The sequence below is a fragment of the Panthera leo genome, chromosome E2 (assembly GCF_018350215.1).
Source record: "Panthera leo isolate Ple1 chromosome E2, P.leo_Ple1_pat1.1, whole genome shotgun sequence".
Taxonomy (NCBI): domain Eukaryota; kingdom Metazoa; phylum Chordata; class Mammalia; order Carnivora; family Felidae; genus Panthera; species Panthera leo.
The window spans coordinates 57677326-57697845 of NC_056693.1; the positions used below are offsets into that span (position 1 = coordinate 57677326).

The 20520-nt window shown below is 63.1% G+C and overlaps 1 protein-coding gene and 1 long non-coding RNA gene across 3 annotated transcripts in view; one reads left to right on the forward strand and one right to left on the reverse strand.

Annotated features, from left to right (window-relative positions):
• Positions 1-11238: 11238 nt before the first annotated feature.
• On the reverse strand, positions 11239-15207 carry LOC122209200. Of its 2 annotated transcripts, none has more exons than XR_006197491.1 (3): positions 14472-15207; positions 13165-13239; positions 11239-13030 (listed from the first exon to the last, which is right to left on the reverse strand). It is a non-coding gene; the product is annotated as an uncharacterized LOC122209200 (long non-coding RNA). The 2 variants fall into 2 exon arrangements; XR_006197490.1 differs by having other exon boundaries at positions 11240-12619; positions 12849-13239.
• Positions 15208-16031: 824 nt separating this feature from the next.
• Positions 16032-20520, forward strand: part of LOC122207762 — a 39225-nt gene continuing 34736 nt past the window's right edge. Inside the window, exons 1-2 of the mRNA XM_042917933.1 lie at positions 16032-16106; positions 16191-18338. Of these exons, the coding sequence (XP_042773867.1) occupies positions 16032-16106; positions 16191-18338 (2223 nt within the window). The remainder of the gene's footprint in view (positions 16107-16190; positions 18339-20520) is intronic.

The window sequence follows — 20520 nt, forward strand, 5'->3', positions numbered from 1 at the left end:
AGAAAAGCAGCTGTGTGTCCCTGCCCCCACACCCACAGTCCTTCCTGGCCCCACTCTGGTCCCCGTTCTCCGGACGGGGCAGGCTGAGCCCCTCTATTCTGCCCGGAGTCTGAGTCTGCCCCAAGCTGAGCCCGCGGGGCCGGCACGTAGGAGGTCCTGCTGCCCGAGGCTTGTGACCCCCCTGATATACCCTGGATGGAGCGTAGAGCCCAGACCCGGAGGCTCCGTGTAGAACCCGGGCCCGAGGCCGCACCCTCCCTGGGACCGGTGGCCAGGCCTCCGTCTGGACCCTGGGGGCCTGACCCCCGGCATTCTTCATGCTGGTGGTGTAGACATGTCCGCACGGCGGGGCGGTCAGCCCGGTGGCACCTGCTGAGGCGCATCACTTCCCCCTGGCGGGTCCACGGCCACCCCCTCTCCACCTGGAAAGGAGGAAACTGAGGCTCCGAGAGGTGCTGTCCGTTGACCCGGGTCTGTCAGCGGGCGAAGGCAGAGCCGGGGTTCTGACGTGCAAGGAATCGGCCCGAGCAAGTGTGGGTCAGAACGTACAACACTGATGTCGGGGACGGTCTGGGCGGCCGGGGCACCCGCAGTCTCGGGTCACCGCCCCCGGGACGGCCCCAGGGTCTACACCAGCTGCTCCCCCAACAAGGGGCCGATTCGAGGTGATGCGGGTGACAGGCTGGCAAGGGCCGTGGACAGGTCTCTGTCGGGGAGGTGCTGGGTCGCCGTGTGTGTGTGTGTGTGTGTGTGTGTGTGTGTGTGTCTCCCTGTGTCTGTATCTCTGTCTCTGTGTTTCACCATGTAGGTGAGGTCGTTTTGTCTGTCTGTGCACCCACGTCTGTCTTTGGATGTCTCTGTCTCTCTCTGTTTCTATCCATCTCTGTCTCTGTATCTGTCTCGTTTTGTTTCTGTACCTCCTACTGTCTCTTTGTTTCTGTTCTCTCTCTCTCTCTGCCTCGGTCTTTGATGAGTGTCTGCCTTTCCCTGACTGTCTCTCTCTGGTGTCTGTTTCTGTCTCTCTGTAGCTCTGTCTCTCTCTGTAGCTCTCTGTCTCTGCCTCTCTCTGGTGTCTCTGTCTGCTTCTGGCTCTGGTGGGAAGAAAGCCCTTCTCAGGGCGGGGACCCGAAGGAGGGGACGGGCCTGCCCTGACCTGGCGCGGCTCCTTCCCAGGCCGGCTCTGGCGCCTGTGGGCCGGTGGGAAGAGGCATTCGGCCCAGGGAGGCCAGGGCCTGGCAGGCAGGCCTTTCCCGGGACGGGCCCTCCCGCTCCCCGCCCCCCTGCAGCTGGCTGCCTTTCCCTCTCCCTGTGTTTCCAGGGCCCTGAGCACTGGAGGGAAGGCCCTGCGTCCGTTTCAAGGGCTCCCACTCTGCGTGTCCTGGGGCCCTTTGGGAGGGGGTGTCCAGGCCCGGGCCCCACCCCTTGGTGCAGCCTCCGGCCTCCCTTGTCCCCTCATGGGACCTTCCCAGTCGAGTGCCCACCATACTCCCCTTCTTGGCCCCTGTCTGGATGAGCTGCTGGGGAGCCCCCAACAGCTTTGAGGATTGAGGCCACTGGCAGGACCCCAGAGGTCAGAGGCTCCCCCCCCCAACCCGGGCAGGGCTGGCCGAACCGGACTCCAGAGCCACCAGCCCGCCCAGAATAGCTATCTATTCAAAAAGACAGAGCCCAGCGGGCCAGACGTAGCTTCGGAGGTGACCGACCTGAATTCTCGGCCTGTGTCAGTTACTGTGTGTCTCCAGGTTCAAGGTCGTCGTCTCCCAGGGAGGCTGAGACCACAGCCCGTGGCCGCACAGATGTCCGCAGTAAACGTCAGCCAATCATTCCCCACCGACCATCCTGCCTGGCAAGGGCAGTGCTGTGCCAGGAGCACCTGCCCTTTGATGGGAGGCCCGGAGGGCAGGCACGAGCTCAGGGCTCTCAGTGCCTCCTCACGAAGCACTCTTGCAACGGTGACTTGTGAGAATCAGCACGCACTGACGAGCCGCCGTGCATCCCGGGCTCGGTGTCAGGCTCCTGGGGTTCCTTCCAGGCAGGCAGTTCCCACCCGGAAGCCCCCACCAAGGGCTCTCTGCGCGTCCCTTGGTCCAGTGTGGGGGAGGTACGTGGCCTGGCGGGAAGCAAGGGGTCAGGCCGGGCCGGCTGCCTGGAGGAAGGGGCCTGCGAGGGGGCAGAGAGTAGCACAGGGTAGAACGCTGTAACTGTGGCTCCTGCCCGGCCTCCCTCCCTGCTTCGGGTGGGTCAGAAGCTGCACGCGTTCCCCGCCCCCCCCCCCCCCCCGGCGTCCCCCGGTGTCCTGGCCCTGGCGGCCACACACCAGGGTCCCAGCAGCTGGGAGGGTGACAGCTGGGCCCTGCCCTGGTGACAGGTTCCAACATGTTCCCTTCCAGGGTGGAGGCAGATTCAGAGAGGAAGGAGGAGGGGCCCCTCAGAGGGTCGAGGTGGGGCAGCTGGGGATCCAAGGGACTCGGGTCTGTGTCTGGGCTTGCCCCGCGCCTGCTGGCAAAACCCTTTGCGTGTCCCTTCCCCCATCTGCAAAGGGCCGATGATCGTGACCCCGCACAAGGTTGTCCCAAGAATAAAATAAAAGTCTGTGATGCGGAAGCTGAGTGAAAGGACCAGCCCGTAGCCCCCAGGGCGGTGACCTTTCATACCACCGCTCTGAGAAGTGGGGACGTTGAGGCTCAGAGAGTTTCACTCTCTCGGGTGTTCAGGGGCAGGGCTAGGGAACTCTGTTAAATTTTGCTGTCTATATGGCGTCTCCCCGCTGGATTTATAGGCTCCCCGAGGCCTTATTTCTGCAGCCGGCAGGGAGCCCAGTTGATAAACGGGGAATCAATGAGCGAATCGACCGATGTTAAGCTGTGTGATCCCCTTTGCCTCTCTGGGCCTGCCTTTCAGTGTCTGTCAGGTAAACGACGGGTGCGCCCAGCTCTGAAAAGCTTTTAGGCTAAACTCGGGGAACGCAGTACGGAGAACTGCAGGTCAGGGCCTGAGCACGGGGACTTTCCAAGGTCCCTGGTCATTTTTAGCCTCGCTCCTAGGGGACAAGCGACCCGCGATCCGTCCTCTGCCCGGCCCGCGCTCAGCGAGTTCTTTTTCTGGCTGTATGAACTCAGGCCGCGTGCACAGCCAAAGTTAAACTCAAGAGGGCTGGACACGTGGCTTGGGTGGGGAGTCGGAACAGATGGCAGGCCACCTGTCGGAGGGGTGGCTGTGGCACAGCAGCTCCCACCCAGTGGCCCCTCTGCCGCCTGCCCCCCCCTCCACCCTCCCGCCTGCCTCTCGGCCTGTCTCTCCTCCTCCCTGGGCTCCGTGCACCCCTGCAGCCTGCAGGCCTGCGCTGGTGGGGAAGCCAGCATCTCCTCAGAGGCTGGAGGGAAAGCGAAACTCAGGCGAACAAAGCCAAGGGGGCTTGGGTCACCCCCAGAGGAGACCCGAGCGGGCCCGTGTGCCCATCTGCTCCTGAGTCTCCCCACACCCCTGGCCCACCACTGCCCCCCCAGAGTGAAATGTCACCAAGTCTGTGGGCATTTAAAGATTTGAGGCTCCCAGGGCGCCTGGGGGCCTCTGTCAGTTAAGCGTCCGACTTCAGCTCGGGTCATGATCTCACGGTTCGTGGGTTCGAGCCCCGCGTCGGGCTCTGTGCTGACAGCTCGGAGCCCGGAGCCCGCTTCGGATTCTGTGTCTCCCTCTCTCTCTGCCCCTCCCGGCTCACCCTCTGTCTCTCTCAAAAATAAACATCAAAATTTTTTTAAAGATTTGAAGCTCCTATTATTTAAAAAAAAAAATCACAAACCAATATATATGCACGGTTCATGGTAGAATGAAAATACAAAACACCTGTAAACAAAAAGAAGGAAACCACCACCTGTAGAAGGAAGCCACCCCCCTGGCAGGTACATCGACTCTCGGTGTCCTGTCTTCTTTCCGTGGACGTGCAGATCGTGTTTTCCAAGCTTTTGCTTGCACAGTATTGGTGTAATCCTCTCCATCAACAGCGAGGCTACCGTGGCAATCATTTGGGTCGCCTGTGTCTTGACCCGGGACCCAGCCCCTCATCGGAAATGCCCAAATCGCAAAAGCTCGAGAAACGAAGTTTGCGCGGAACCCGATCGGTCACAGAGATCTGCCCCGAACTGACGTGAGGCCGTTTATAGCCTCTGTTTCCCTGCCTCAGCGCGAAGATTCACATGTTTTGCTGTAGAAATATCCGTGAGTTTGGTTCAAGGTGTCGTGTCGGACCCCACTGAGGCGTGCAGTAACACTGTGCGGGGTTAGCCGCGGAATTGTGAATTCCGGAACTCGTCTGGTGTCACGGAGGTGTGCTCTTGGGTTTTAACTGGGTGGATGTGTTGGGAGCTGGACATTTGCTGGGTGTGGAACCCTCTCTGCTGGTGTTTTGTATGTAGTAGTCACATCAACACCGAGAGAGGGCACTGTGCCCTGTTCACAGGTGGAAACACGGAGGCTCAGGGGGTCAGAGTTGAACCCCGGTCCTTGGCTACCAAGTTCAAGCACGTACTGCCCCCCTGCCTCCCTCCCCGCTCTTTCCTGATACGATCTGAGACCCAGTGATGTCAGTGTTTTTCTTTCTTTAAAAAAAAAAAAAACAAAACAAAACGTGTAAACCTGTTTTTCTTTTAAAAGTTTATTTTTGAGAAAGAGTGAGTGGAGGAGGGTCAGTGAGAGAGACAGCGAGACAGAGAGAGAGAGAGAGAGAGAGAGAGAGAGAGAATCCCAAGCAGCCTTTATGCTGTCAGCGGAGAGCTCGGCACGGGGCTCGAACGCGTGAACCTCAAGACCATGACCTGAGCCACAAATCAAGAGTTGGACGCTTAACTGACTGAGCCGCCCAGGTGCCCCTGATATCTGTGTTTTTCGAACTGTGGTCCGTGCCCCCTGCCTCGGGGGTCCCCGGATACTCCAGGCATCAGCTTGCCAAGCAGACTCGTGGCGATCCTGGGGCTCTTCAAGCTGGAGACTTTCTGCCCTGCGCCCCGGAGACTGGGGTCAAGGGAAATGCTGTCCATGATAATGGGGGCCCGGGGGCTCCAAGGTCTCTGTTTTGTCTCAGTTTTTGCCTCTGCATCCTGCTGCCAGATGCATGTAGACACCGCCGGTTCAGGAGCCCCAAGTCTCTGGAGCAGCCCGGGGACTACCGGCCACACCCTGTTGGCCTCAAAGTCATGGCTGGGAATGGGCTCTTCAGACCCAAGCCATTAATTTTGGGTCACAGAGCTCAGTTCAGAAGCTACCTCTCCTGCCCACTCCCTTCTCGGAGCCTGGCCTTCTTGCATATTTCAGGGACACAGGACAAAGGTCCCATGTGAGCACAGCCACCCCCCTCCCTGTGCTTCTCCTCAAAAGAATAGTTGTATCTTTTATCTTAATGCAGCCTGTCCGTCTTCCCTTGCTGCTTTCCTTTTTTTTCGAGGAGTAAATTCTTCCTTCCTCCCACCAGCAACTCATCTATCCGTCATCCCTCCTCTTTCCTTCCCTCTGTCCATCCATCCATCCATCCATCCAGTCAGCTACTCACCCATCCATCATCCCCTATTTTTCCTTCCATCCATCCATCTTCTTTCCATCCATCCATCTATCCATCCATCCACCCATCAGCCAGCCAGCCAGCCAACCAGCCGGCCAACCAGCCATAATCCCTCTTCTTTCCTTCCATCTGTCCATCCATCCATCCATCCATCCTTCCTCTTTCCATCCATCCATCCATCAGCCGACCAGCCAGCCAACCATCCATTATCCCTCTTCTTGCCTTCCATCTGTCCATCCATCCATCCATCCATCCTTCCTCTTTCCATCCATCCATCCATCAGCCAACCAGCCAGCCAACCATCCATTATCCCTCTTCTTTCCTTCCATCTGTTCATCCATCCATCCATCCATCCTTCCTCTTTCCATCCATCCATCCATCATCCATCAGCCAACCACCTACCCATCCATTATCCCTCTTCTTTCCTTCCATCCATCCATCCATCCATCCATCCATGCATCCATCCATCTATCCATCCATCCAACCATCCATCCACCCATGCACGCATCCATTCATTCATCCTGGTACCCAGTAGGTGCTCAATAAATCATAGTTGAACGAATGAATGAATGATGAGTTTCTCCAAGCGGTCTATCTAGTGACCTTATGAGAAAGGGGGAAAAAAAAGATTCACCTAGAATAAGTGATTCTGATTGGATGAATTCCTCACATCTCTCCTCATCCATCCATCCATCCATCCATCCATCCATCCATCCATCTGTGCATTCTTCAGCAAATGCTTACTGAGTGCCCCGTCAGTGCTGGGCATTATGCTAGGTTCTGGTGCTAGAGATACAGTGTTGAACAACAACAAATGTCTGGCCCTTACTCTCACGGAGCTTGCAAATTTTGGGGGTGGGGGTGGGGGGAGACAGATGTGAATCGAATAACCACACTCATGAATTCACAACTGCGAACGGCACGAAGTGCCCAGAAGGAAAAGAAATCACCTAGCATACCCCAGCGGTTCCCGAGCCAGGCCTGAGGACCAGAGAGGGCTCCCGTGAGGTCTAGACCCTCCCTCAGGAACCCAAAGATGAACCGGGCACCATCAGGAAAAGGACACCCGCCCCAGGTGGCTCAGGAGAGGGGATTAAATGAAGGGACCTGGTTACAAAAGTGATAAGCCCGTTGTAAGAGGAGCAGGAGATTAGGAACCACAGAGAGCTGCTGTCACCTCCCCCCTCCCCGCCCAGGCTGGAGGGACAGAGAGGAGTGTTACTGGAGCCACAGCAGAAATATGCCCTTTCTGGAGACGCTGCCCGAAGCAGAGAGGGAGAGACGTGGAGAGGGGAGAGAGGAGAGGAGAAGAGAAAGGAAGAAATACCCGGCCTCTCTCTCTGTCCGTCGCTGGGTCTCCCTCCAGGGCCTCCATTGGCTGAACCTAGCGGGTAGTCACACGGCGGGGGAAGCTGGGGTATGGAGTTTGCAGGGCCTGCCCGCAGAGCAGGAGAAGGGTGAGGAACGGCTTATGTCTGGCACAGGCAGGAATTAAACAGGCACAGAGGGGAGGGAAGCAAGTTCCCGTTCCCGACAACCGCGACAGCACGTGCAAAGGCCCTGTGAGGCCAAGCGCGTCGTGCCTCCTAGAAAGGCCAAAGCACCGGGAGGGCGGAAGCGGCCAAGCGGAGTCCTCGGGTCTCCGGGGGACCTGCTCAGGCTCCGGCAAAGAGGGGGTCTGACCACCTGAGAGCCATGAAACCTGAGAAGGAGGTTTTACGTAGGAGGGAGGCCGCGGCCGGATTTGCACTTTTGAAAAGATCACGCGGGCTCCAGCGGAGAGGAGAGCAGATGTGAGGCGCCCACAGAGGGGGAGCAGGGGGGAGGCCTCTGCTGCCCCTCCCCCAACCTCGGCTTCCACCCCGAGCCAGGGCCCCCCACCCCGACTCCTCCCCACCCTCTGGCCGCACGCACCCGGCCGCTTCCTATAATGCGATGTTCTCTTCCTTGACCATGTGTTTGCCTTGCTCTTAGATCTTTGCCCCCGGAAGTGGCCTCCCGCTCAGCCCGCCTCACCCGCCCCCTTCCCCTCCGCTAAGCCCCCCCAGCTGCCCACAGCCCGGGCCGGGGTGCCAGCCACCACGCCACCTGTTCATGGCCGTTTTCCCCTCTCCAGTGGCTCGGCTTTCAGGCCCGATAAATATTAATGGCCGTGCAGGGTCGCGGGTGGCCCCACAGAGAGATAGTCTTTCTGGAAGGCACGTCAGGGTGCCCAGCCCGAGTTGCCGCGGGACCCCGGGGGCCTGATCCTGGCCTCCTGCCTGCCCCCCACCTGCGCCCCTTCGGGGGGCGAGCCCGGAGCCTCGGGAGACCGCCCAGAGCATCAGACTTGCTCTGGTTCTCTCGTGAGGCCAGGGCCGGTCCTCACGGGAGCCGAGCCCCGGGGTCCCGAGCAAGGCCTGGGGTCAGGAAGGAATACTAGAGCTCCTGGACAAGGGCACCTTGGCCTCGAAACCATAAACCCGCCTTTCCCGAGGGCTTGGAAGAGCTTTCAGCTGAGAGGTCCCCCCCGACGCCGCGTGCGTGCGGCCTGGAAAGAGCCAGGTCCCCGGGCCTCGGCCCCTCCACCTGTTAAATAGAGGGGGTGGGCTGGAGAAGGTCCCAAGCCTCAGCTTTCCGAAAATACATACTTCTTCAAGGCAGGAGCCATTCGGGGAGCAGCCGGGGAGAAACAGACGGTCCCTCCCGTACCTTCCGCGGGGGCGGTGCGTCTGTATTCAGAGGGGCCCCGGTCGCCCCACGGCAGTTTGGGGAGGCGGGCGCCGTCATTCCCCAGCTCTGGTTCCAGCTCTGTCCCTTAGAAGCTGTGTGATCTCGGGCAAGTGGCTCCGCGCCTCTGGGCCTCACTCTCCTCATGTACGAAGTGGGAATAACCCTAGCCCAGCCCGCCCCACCCCCCGAAATACGCTTTGCATCCCGGGGGTGAGTGGAGTCAGGACTCCCAGTGGGAACCGGGGACTGTAAGTCACTGTTCCTGGTGAGCGCCGTCCTCTCGACAGCTGGAATGTTCTAAATCATTCTAAGACCTGGGCAGATTGGAATTTTAAAATGTGTTTCCCCTTTTAGAGCAAGCCACGCCGGAGTATTTCTGGCCTCTGAAAGGAATACAGTTTCAGAGCCGGGTCCGAGAAACCACACGTGCTAACACAGCCCAAGGAAAACACCGACCCCCGGGCCCTTGTCCTTTGCGGCCCGTGTGGGCTTCGTGGGGGCTGCTGGGTGGGGAGACGGCACACGGGGTCGGGCTGGCGAGTCGGCGGCTGAGAGCGGGGGGCGGGGAGCCAGGGAGCCCCAGGTGTGCCGTAAGCCACCCCGAACGCGGTTTCTGACATCTCGGTACGCACAAACGCCCTGGGGCCCGCACTCGTGCGCCCAGAGACACGGTATGAGTGTTCGACAAAAGGCGTGGGCCAGAACGTTCAGAGAAGCTCTGTTCGTGTCAGCCTGAGACAGCACCTAGCCGAAAGCTCTGTCTAGAGCGGTAACGGGTGACGGGCGCCCGGGGTGCTCGGTCGGTTGAGCGTCTGACTCTTGATGTTGGCTCAGGCCGCGATCTCACGGTCTGTGGGATCGAGCCCCGCGTCCCACTCTGTGCTGACAGCACGGGGCCCGTTCGGGAGTCTCTCTCTCTGTGTGTCTCTCTCTCTCTCTCTCTCTCTGCCCCTCCCCCACCCCTTTTTCTCTCAAAACAAATAAACTTAGAAAGAGAGCGAACAGATCAGTTACGGCATCGTCCCCGACGGAATACTATATAGCAAACAAAAGAAAAGAAAGAAAGAGAAGAGAAGAATCCCGTACGCCTCCAGGAGAAAGCAGACAAGGGTTTCACAGACATAATACAGAGCCCAAAGCCAGACTCAAAGAGGACATATGACATACTTCTATTTATATAAGGTACAAAGACAGTCTGTACCAACACATGCCTCCACATGGGTGAACCCTGAAAACCTTACGCTAAGTGAGAGAAGTCGGGCACAAAGGACCACAGAGTAGACAATTCCGCTTAACTCGAAACGTTCCGGGTAGGCAAACCCACAGAGACACAGCCGAATAGGGGTTGCCAGGGGGCTGGGGTGGGCGGGAGGTGATGGATAAAGGGTCCGGAGTTTCTCTGCGGGGTGGTGAAAACGTTCCGAAGGTGGCCGTGGTGGTACACACGTCAACGTGCTGAAAGCCACTGAGCTGGGGATTGTGTGGCGTGAGAGTCACGTCGCAATAAAGCTGCTAAAAAAGTGACAAACCGGTGTGGTGTTGGAAGCCAGGACGCCCGGGGCTCTGGCCGTGGGTCTTTACCCTTGGTGGTGGGCGGGGCCCGGAAGGGACACAAGCTGGGGGTGGGGGGGCTCCTGGGAGGCTGGACCTGCCTTCTTTCTGGGTGCTGGTAACACAGATGTGCTCGGTTTGTGAACCTCCCGCAAGCGGTCCCCACACGGTGATACACGCTTTTCAGGGCCGCGCGGCAGCGAGAGGTGTTTAGGAACAAGCCCCCCGGGTTAGGACTAGACGCATGCGTCGGCCTCGCTTCTCGTCCCCATCGTGCGCCCGGCACCAGCCGACCACAGAAGTGAAAGACCAGGGCAGGCGGGCTGGCGGGCCGGCCTTCGGTGACTCAGAGCAGCTGGAAAGAATCTGTCGCTGCTGGCCGCCAGCCCCCGCCCCCCGTTAGCCAGCGCCCAGGACCTGCCGCAGCCCCCCGAGTGTTCCGGGCCTGAGGGTGAGGGAGCCGGGCTGGGTGGGGCCCCCCGGCGGAGCCATAGACAGGACCCGAAGGCGTCCAGGAAGCGCTGGCCGTTAGCCTCTCTGGCGGCACCCGGCGAGGGACAAGGGTGCCTTTATTGCAGAGGATCGGGGATGGCCGGCCAGGAGCTGGGCACACGGCAGCGCGGATGAGAGCAAGACTCCAAGGCCACTTCCCAGCCCTGTGACCTTGGGGACGTGCTAAGCCTCAGCATCCGCATCAGTACAATCGGGTGACAAGAGTGCCTGTTTTCTAGCCTGTCACGGAGGCTGCACCGGCTCGTGGAGTCAGCCTGGAATGCAGCACACCTCAGCGGCCGGCGTGGCACCCTGGGGGACACGGGCCGGTTGGCGTGAACGCCTCCCGCAAGCCACGCACCCCTGAGGCGGCTCGTCTGTTCCCAGCCCTTCTGTTCCCAGCCCTCCCCCCCCCCCCCGCCCCCTCCCCGTGCCCTACCTTCTCGGGGAAACCTCCCTGACCTGGAAGGCTGGCAGCTAACCACATAAATGATTGCTGCGGATTCTGTGCAGCAGGCCAGGGGGCTGCAGAGAACCCAGCAGCACGGGAGCATCTGAGTTCACTCGAGATTTATGTGGAGTGTTTGTCCCCGCATCCCCAGCCGCGGGGCCAGCCTGGCGATCGTTCATCAAAGGGGTTTTACGAGGCCCCGGGAGTTCCTGGCAACGGCCTTGGGTTTCGAGACGGAGGGGGTCGGGGGGGATGGTGTCACCCAAGGGGAGACTGGGCTGTTTGCTTCCGGATTCTTTTTCCTGGTGGACGGGAACCACGCGAGGCTTTAAAGGGCACCCGATTCTGCTCTTGGGACGTGCACCCCCACGCACGGGCGCCTCACTGGAGAATGCGGGCAGTGTTTACTTTGGTTTTTAACGAAGGGATCTGCACGGGGGGTCTCGGGCCCCCGCGACGGGAAGGTCGCCCTGCCCCCTCCACTCCCCAAAGCTCTTGTATTAGAAAAAAAGGGGCGCTAAGACAGGGTCACCCAACATGCTGTGCGTTTTTAATGTTTACACGGAACAAACTGGCCCGCGTCGAAAGTGCAAGGAAATCTCACTATGAGGGCCTGTGCCTCTGGGCCTCAGTGTCCCTGTGTCTCAAAGGGAGAGGACGATTCCCACTCTTCCTCCCCCCCCCCCCCCCACTGCTATGTCATGTGAGCTAACGGGTGTGAAACGGCTCATAAGCCCGAGGCCCCCATAAATCCCGGGGATTTTTTTTTATTGTTAATGGTTGCATTCCTTCCGTCTGAGGAGGACAGACTTCTGCCGGTGGCCTGCCATGTTTAAAGCTCTTTCTGAGAATGGCAGAAAAGTGCTTGCTTCATTCTTGGGGGGGTGGGGGGAGGAGAAAGAAGGAAAAAAAAAAAAAACAAAAAAACCAGGGCAGTCAGATGATAAATTTTGTTTTGCTGGTCCCCAGTGAGCCAGAGGCCAAACACAGCCTCCGAAATAGCCAAGACAGGCCAGCCTGCAGAAGGAAACGGCCCTGGGAGGGGTGCTTGAAACACACACATGCAGTTTCGAGGGAGGACCCAAAGGGCAAAGGCCCCGGGGAGAAGGGGGGAGGCTGGGCGCCTGGAACGGACTCGGCCTCCATTGCCGGCCCCCGCGGGGGGAGCGGGACACTGGCAGCCGGCAGGAGCGGCCGGGCAATTCTGGAACTTGGAAGGCCTGGTGAGGTTTTGGCATCCGAAGGTCAAGCGCCGGTGGAGCCCCAGCCACGTCCCTGGCCTTGTGACACCGTAAGACAGCACAGGGGAAGCCACTCGGGTTCTGCCCCAGTGGGAACAGCAGGCCCGGGAGGCAGATGCACACAATAACGTGCGATAAGTGCGCAGAGCCTGGAAAGTCGCCTCGCCGGCAGGGTGAGGGCAGATTCCTGTGGTTTCTGGGCCAAGACAACCCCACAGGAAGCTGCGAATCTGAGATGCGCCCAGATGTTCCAAGCTGCCTGCCTTCTGGTCTCCTTCAGAACCAAGGTGGGGCGCTTTCTCGCCGTCTGTCCGTCCGCAGGACCGGCTCTGCCCTTGAGCACCTGTCGCTGCTTGCAAGCCCCCCGCCCCCCACGCCCTAGGAAGGAAGATGGGGAGTGCGGGCAGTGGTTCACGGGGCCCGGGGGGAGATGGGGACCCTCTTTCCAGCTGCAGGGAGGCCATGTGCTCAGAGCGGGGAGCAGGGACGTGGCTCTGCTGGGGCCGGGAGGCTGTGGCTCCCAAGTGAGGTTAACACAAGGGGGCCTCGACGCGTCTCATCTTCTGGCACTTGTCCCGCCTGTTTGCGTCCAGACGGGGACCCATCAGGGCCTCAGTTGCCCTGGGTGTGAAACGGGGAGCACACGTGAGGCACCGGAGGCCATCCCTGCCCCGACCCACCAGCATCTTTGGACTCAGGACAGAGCTCGTCTTCTTAGCTAACAGCCAGGGAGCTACAAGGTGCCTGGGCTCTAGCTCAGCTGCACCAGGCTGTGCGACCTCGGGCCTCGACTTGTCTTCCCTGCGTCTCTGTCTCCTCGCCCGTAAACCGGGGGTACGGGACAACCTACCTCACAGGCCTGTCGCACAAATTTGGTGAGTTTACGTCTGTAAGGCACAGGTCCCGGTGAGACTAACATTCCACCAATGTGTCCAAACACAGTTATTTCCGGGGCCGTGGAGAGCGTGTTTCACCTGGATTGTCCCAGTTCACCCCCCTCGCAGCCCTCCGGGACAAGCCATTTTGTTATCCCTGTTTTGCAGATGGGGAAACTGAGGCTCAGAGAGGCGAAGTCGCAGACCAAGGCCATACAACGAGTAACTGTCACACCGTGCCAATGGCTCCACTCCTCGGTCACCCACCCACAGATGGCCAACCATCATCACCTGCCTTTTCCCTCTGATCTGTGGTCACCTGCTTCCTGGTTGCTGAGATGCGTGCCAGGGGACTTTCCTGAGTCACTGGTCATTGAGGGAAACAAAAACATCCAGCTGGATGCCTCCCTCCTCCCACCCCGGGTCCCCTTCACACACACACACACACACACACACACACACACACACACACACACACAGAAGGCACATGCTCGGGAAGTTCCGCTTAAAGACCAGCTTAGCCAAGAAAACTCCCACCTCCCTCATTTTGTCCTGTTGACCCCCGTGGCCCTCCTCCCTCACACGGAGCCTCAAAGGGGCCACACGCACACATTCTCACTCCCAACGTGCCAGGCCTCTGTGCCCAGGGCATCACCCTGCCTCAGTTCATGGGCACACACACACAAATCTGGTAAGGGTCACCACCGCACTGTGCAGAGCAGGAAACTGAGGCCTGGGGCGCTAAGAGGTTCGTCTGATGCTCACACAGACCGAAGAGGGACGGGGCAGGATCGGGACCCCAGTGCACGGGACCCGGGCCCTGAGTGAGGCCCCAGATATGTGACCAGCGAGCAAGCCAGACCTGGTTGCTGCCCTGGGGGTGCGGGGCCCGGGGCGGGGCGGGGACGGACCCAGGCTGCAGCTCAGGGAAGAGTTGGACAGAAAAATAAATAGAACCATCAGCAAATTCCTTTGCCAGTGAGTTGAGACAGGGAATAGCGCGGGGGACCTGCTTGGGATGGTGAAGGCAGGGAAGCCTTTGGGGGAAGACGCGGCAGCCAAGGCCGCAAAGGTGAGCAGCAGTCGCACAAAGAGAACCCGCGGAGGCATTTTGAGGAGGGAGGAAGCACGGGCTTAAGGGGTTCACGGGTAACCCCACGGGGATCTGCATTTCCAAAGGGGCACGGTTTCACCGGTAACCTCTCGGTCTGTGTGGGGCTCGAGGGTTGTGCTAGGGGCCCAAGGAGTGGACCTTGCCCCTTAGCGTTTCCTCATCGGTTCCCTCCTGCCACCAAAATGCCAGAAGCAGGGAGAAACCCTTGCCCTGCCCCAGCATTCCTTGGGGACAGTTTTTGCCGACGCAGCTCTTTTCTGGGTCTGGGTGAGGAGCTGCAGTACTGGGTTTCCGGCGGTGTTGGTGGTGGTGATGATTTTTTTCTTAACTCCTAGACTGTGACCCCTGGAATACGCTCCAGGGGTTCCCAGGAGGCGGCCCCTCGCCCTTGTTCTGCTGATTTATGATGCGTGCCCCCCCCCCATGCCAAGGGGGAAGCCTAGGCTTATTTACGTGCCAGTGCCCCGGAGGGCAGAGGGCCCACCTGGCACCTTTGTCCCCAGGCTCACTCTGGGTTCCAGCTGGCAGGCAGGGGCAGCTCACTGTCAACTGCTCTGAAGTCAGAGACTCAGAGACTCTTGAAGCTGGAAGAGATGTCATTTCGTAGACGGGAAGAGGAGGCCCAGCGAGGCCCGGATTCGCACAAGGGCCTCCCAGCCTGAGCCAGGGCGGTGGGGAGGACAGAAGGGGCCCCGCCACGGGACGACATGTTGGCCTGGCATGGGGCTTGGAGTCCACTGCCTGGGGCTGAATCCCTCCCGCTACTCCGGAAGAGTAACTTAAACCCCCAGTGGCTCTTTTTTCCCCATCTGTGAAATGGGCAGATGTCAGCACTCAACCCAGAGTTAGTTACTGGGGGCAGGCACTGGGCTGATGTGTAGAAAGTGCTTAGCATGGCCCCCGGCACGCAGTCGGTCCCCTGCCAGAGCTCCTAGTCATTAGGAGGAAGAAAGGGCCCAGAGTTGTTGAGTCATTTGCTCTGGAACACACAGCGCCCAGACACGCAGGACCCTTTCTGTGCTGCCGGTGGGGCTGCAGTGGCCGCGGGGCAGCGGTGGGGAGAGCTGTGTGGCAGGTTAAGGACTCCGGCCCCCTGACGGCGCCTTCGCCACCACGCCCCAGGAGCCAGGGAACCGCTCCTGTTCCCTCTCCACATTCGGCGCACTGGACCCCGAAAGGTGCCCCAACCCGGGGCGGCGCAGGGCCGCCAACGGCCCTCCTTCGCCCCCCCACCCCCACCCCCGCCGCTTTGAAACGGGGAGGGGGCCGCAGCGCCCCGAGCCGCCCCTCCCGAGAGCCACTCTCCCCCCCGCCCCCCTCCCCCCCCACGGGGCTCCTCGGAGTCTCGGCGCCGGCCGCGTCCTCACCGGGCTCCTCCCGCGCGCCCCGCTCGCCCTTTACTTAACCGCTGTCCGGGTCGGGGGGGCGGGGGGGGGGGGGGAGCGAGAGCGAGAGCGAGAGAGAGACGGAGAGAGAGAGCGCGGGCCCCTGCCCGGGGCGGGATCCTCGGCGCGCGGGCCCCCGCCGGACACGGCCCCGACCGCGGAGCCGCCGGGCCATTGTGCGCAGTCCGGGCGGCGGGGGGAGGGAGCGCCGGGGAGGCGGGGCGGGCGCGCGGGGGAGGGCCTCCCCGCCCGCCGCGCGCCCGCCCCCCGCCCCTCCCCCGCCGCCCTCCGCGCCGCCCCGCCCCCCTCCTCCCCAATTAAATGACCCCACGCTTTGGCAGGCGCCGGAGCTCGCACATGCGGCCGCCGCTCCAGCCGCCCGGGGCCCGCCGCCGCCGCCGCCGCCGCCGCCGCCGCCGCTGCCGCCGCCGCCGCTGCCGCTGCGTTCCGGGCGCGCTCGCCGCGGCGCCGCCGGGGGCTCGGCAGGCCGGGGGGGGCGCCCCCGCGAGCGGCCGTGCGCCCGCGCCCGCGCCGGCCGCCCGCCGCCAAACTTCGCGGCGCGCTCATGCCCCACGTCGGGCGCGGCGTGGGCGGCGTGGGCGGCGGGCGCTGAGGGCGGCCCCGGGGGGCGCGGGCGCACGGGCGGACGCGGCGCGGCCATGAGCGGGCGGCCGGCGCCGCTCTCCCGCAAGCAGCGGCTCATGGCAGCCGTGGGCGAGCGGGCGGCGGCGGCGGCGGGCGGCGGCGGCGGCGGCGGCGGCGGGGGGGGCGCGCCGCTCTCCTGCTTCATCTGCGGCGGCGGCATCGGGCGCGGCAAGGAGCTGAAGCTGCAGGTGAGGCAGCCGGTGGCGGCGGCGGCGGCGGCGGCGGCGGCGGGCGCGGGCGCCGCGGCCCAGCCCTTCTTCCCGTTCCTGCAGCAGCAGGAGCCGGCGCCCGGCGCGCGCGAGCTGTGCCCGGCCGACGGCTGCGTGCTGGTGTGCGCCGTGTGCCGCTGCTTCCTGGGCGAGCAGTGGGCCGCGTTCGAGCGCGCCCGCACGCCGGTGGACAAGCGCATGTACTGGCTCAAGCGGCCGCACCAGTGCGACGCGGGCGCGGCCGGGCGCCGCGGGGCCGCCGGGGGCCCCCGCGAGTGGAACGTCGCCTACGCGCTGGGCGGCGCGGCCGGCGACGAGACGCGGGACTCCGAGCTGTCGGAGCTGTCGGACACCGACCCCCTCTCCGAGCCCGAGCCGGCCGCGCGCGACGCCGCCAGTCCCCGCCGGGACGGGGCGCCGGCGGCGGCGGCGGCGACGGGGGCGGCGCGCGGCCCCCCCGGGCCCGGGCCTCGCGCGGGCCGCTGCCAGGAGTGGAGGCCGGCGCCGGGACCCCCTCCGGGACAGGGCGACGCAGAGGAGGAGGAGGAGGAGGAGGAGGGCGTCCCCTCGAAGCCGCGCGGGGACGGGGAGCCCAAGGCCGGCACGAGGCGCCGGCGGAAGACGGCCGGGAGGCACTGGGTCCCCGAGGCCCGGGCCAGCGTCCTGAGGGGCGTTCAGGACCCTTGGCAAGGCCCCCCGGTCCAGGCGGCCCCCGCGGACGGCGCCAAAGGAGTGCCTCCGGGCACGGCCGCCGGGACTCCTCCGGAGAGCAGGCCGCCCGGGGAGGCCCGCGGGAGCTACTGCATGTCCGAGGACAGTGACATCAACATCACCAGCGAGGAGGAGCCCCTGCCCGGCGCCAAAGAGAAGGAGAACGGAGGCGCCGGCCCCTGGGCTTCCCCGGAGAGCCGGGCCGCGCCAGCAGAGGGCCTCTGCTGCTACATCTGCGGGTCGCCGCTGGCCCCGGCCTCGCGGCACCAGATCCACGTGCAGAAGCAGGAAAAGTTGGCTCAGGCGCCCTTCTTCCCCTTCTTGTGGCTGCACAGCCCCCCTCCGGGGGCACAGCCCATCAGCGAGGGCGGCAGCACCCTGGTGTGCCCCTGCTGCTTCTCCTCGCTCATGCAGCAGTGGCAAAGCTTCGAGCTGGCCAACGTGCCCGTCCTGCAGCGACTGTACGTGGTGCCCCTGAACAGCCATGCCCCGGGCATGGCCTCCAAGGGCCGCCGGCCCCCCAGGGAGGAGGGCCCGCCCGCCGGGGCCCTGCCGGAGGCCTGCTATCTCTGCGGGGAGGATTGCACCCAGGACGCCCGGGCCGTGGCCTCCAGGATCCTGAACGGCACCCCCAGGGGCTCCATGCATTTCCCCTTCCTCAGCCTCCTGCCCCGCCCCCCCAACGCCCGGGGCCCCAACAAGCGCTGCGAGGTCCGGAGCTGCCCCAAGTGCTTCAGCGTCCTGGAGGACGTGTGGGCCCTGTACCGGGCCTGCCACAACGACGAACTTATCACCTCCGTGCAGGGCTTCCTGGGCAGGTACCACCAGGCCTTCGCCTCGGACCCCGCCCTCTCCGAGCCGCCCGCGTCGGCCCCGGGCAGCCCGGCCTCCGTCTGCTACGTCTGCGGGGCCGAGCTGGGCCCCGGGAAGGAGTTCCAGCTCAACGTGAACCCCTCGGGCCGCCTGGGCGAAAAGGAGCCCTTCTTCCCGTTCCTCACCGTCTACCCGCCGGCCCCACGCGCCAGGCCCGCGGACTCCACCGGCCTGGTGGCCACCTGCGTGCTGTGCTACCACGACCTGCTGGGCCAGTGGCTGCAGCACGAGGCCCGAGGCTCCCAGCACACCGTCAGCGCCTGGTCTCGACAGTACCGGGTGGAGACGTTCGTGTGCTTCTTCTGCCAGCAGGAGAAGGAGCGGTGTCTTGGGCTGAGGGCCGTGCGGGTCGCCCGGCTGCCGCTGTTCCTCTACACCCTGCGAGCGAGCCACAGCCTGCTGGTGGACGATGGGCGGCAGCTGATCATCGGCGCCTGCGTGGAGTGTGGGACCCTGGTGTGCGCCGGCCAAGGGCTGGCCCGCCAGGGGCCCCTCGGTTGGAGCTCCCCGGCGGCACCGGCGATGAAGGTAAGCGGCGGTTTCCTCTTTGGCCTCTGCGATCCGAGCGGGGAAGGAAGACGTGTTGTTTTCTGTGCCTCTGCCGGGGAGGCGTTTGTACCGGTTCTGTGTGCCGCGTTCCAGGGGGGAGGTGCCCTCCTGGGGCCGCCGGGCTGGTGCTTGGGGGACAGCGCCGGCCTGGCCGGGCTGGCAGGCGAGTGGAGTTGGGGGGGACCGGGAGCGGTCTTGTGGCAGAACAGGGCACTGCGGAAAACGGCAGGCACGGGCCTGAACTTGAGGGTGTTTGCAGCGAGCGGAGTCTGTCACACAGAGGAAGCTCGGGGCGCGTCTGTCATCTGCCTGATAACATTGGTAATTAGTCCGGCCACGCGGGTCACCGTGAGGCCTCTGCGCTAACCCCTTTGGAAACGCAGCAGACGTGGACGGTCCTCTCCGCTCCAGCGCTCGCACTGTGTAGCTTCTGGAGCTTTCCACACCCAAGTTCACACTTGTCCTTTGAGACCCTCTGGTTGCTTAACAGCAGATGGAACCAGGTTTTCAGACGTGGGGGTTTGGGACCCTGGGGGACAGTGGCCTGAGCAGACTCCGCCCCCCTCCCCTCCGCGGCGGAAAGAGAGTCTTTTTTCGCTGCAAATCAGCTGTGCAGAAGGAGGTTGGGGGAGGGGGGGGTGCCGGCGCCCTGTTTATAAGGCGCCTGCCTTCACGCTGCCTGCCCCAGAGGAGCCAGACGGGGCTCAGTTAATTGTGGATCTGCCTCTGCAGAGGCCGAGGCAGGACCTGCCCCCAGCGGGTCTGGGGAAGTAGGTGTTTGTGAGTTGGGATCAGCGTCGTGGCCGAGGGGGCCCTGAACCCTAATCCCCACCGGAGACCGTGAGACCGGCCTGTTTGATCGGACGCCTGTCATGGTACCACGTCGCGGGCGTGGGGCCCGTGACCGGCGCTTGCTCTGTGCCGTCGCGCTCTGCCCAGGCTACCTTGTCTGCACGCGTCCCCTTCGGGCCGTGGAGGTGTCACTGGGGGCTTTGTTGGGCCTCTCGTTCTAAACGGGGGCACACGTCGCTCCCCGCTGTGGGTGCGGACTCCTCGTGAGCAGCACGCGGCGGTCCAGCCTGTGGATCTGCTGCTGGGAATCCGAAGCGGTTTTCGGAAGGGCCAGGACTTGGGAGGTGAGCCCGGCTTCTGCGCTTGCTACCAGATCCCCAGCGTCTGGAACAGTGCCTGGCTCAGAGTAGGCGCTCCGTAAACATTTGTTGCGCCACCAGCGCCGTCCCCAAGCATCCCGCCCCGTCTCCTGGGAACCGAGCACGTGAGAGCACGTGTCTGTGCTCGTCCCCCTGGTGCGGAGCGGAGGTTCGCAGCGCCTGCCGCGGAGGGCCAGTGTGCGACCGCCGTGGGCATTCGGATGCCCCCGGAAGGTCAAGCCCTTGGCGCCCAGTGGGACCCTCCCATCCACCTGGTGTGTCGGGCAGACTGCTCTAGGAGGCAGGCCGGTTCCTCTGTGAGGCTGTCGCTTCGCGGGGTGGCCGCGGGTCTCGGGCTCCGTGGCGGTGCCGCGTGCCGGCCACAGCGCCCTCTCTGAGGTTTCCGAGTGCTCCCTGCACAGCGTCCACGCCGTGGCGAGTTTTTCCGTTGTTGATTTGCTCACTCATCGGGAGTTGATGAGCTGCCAAGCACGGGCCTCGCGGGCAGGAACTTGAGGAAACAGTCCAGCTGGGAAGGTTGGGGTGGAGGGGAGCCTCGTGGGGGTGAAAACGCAAGCCGGAGTCTGCCCGGAAGGGGTCAGCGTGAGTTGGGGAAGGCTGGCTGGCTTGCTCGGTTCGGCGCCACTTCCAGAGCGTCTGCTCCTGGGAGGCCTTATTGCCCCCATTTCGCAGACGAGAAGTCAGAGAAGTCAGGTGGCATCGGTGACCGTCCCACAACCAGTAGAGGTGGCTGAAGTGGGTCTTCAACCTACGTCTTCCCAGCCCCGAGCCCCACTCCGTCCTCGGGCGGGGTGCGGTGGAGAGGGAGGGGTCAAGGGTGAGGAGGCGCGGAGGCAAGGGGCGACCAGAGGTGCTTAGTGGGGATGACGGCAGGGGGGGACGAGGCTGGCGTGCACGGAAGGCCCCGGAGTCAGGCACAGGAGGCAGTTTTGGAGTTGGAGGCACAGGGGAGAGAGAAAAAGTCCTTGAAAGAAGGCTCGGAACGCGCC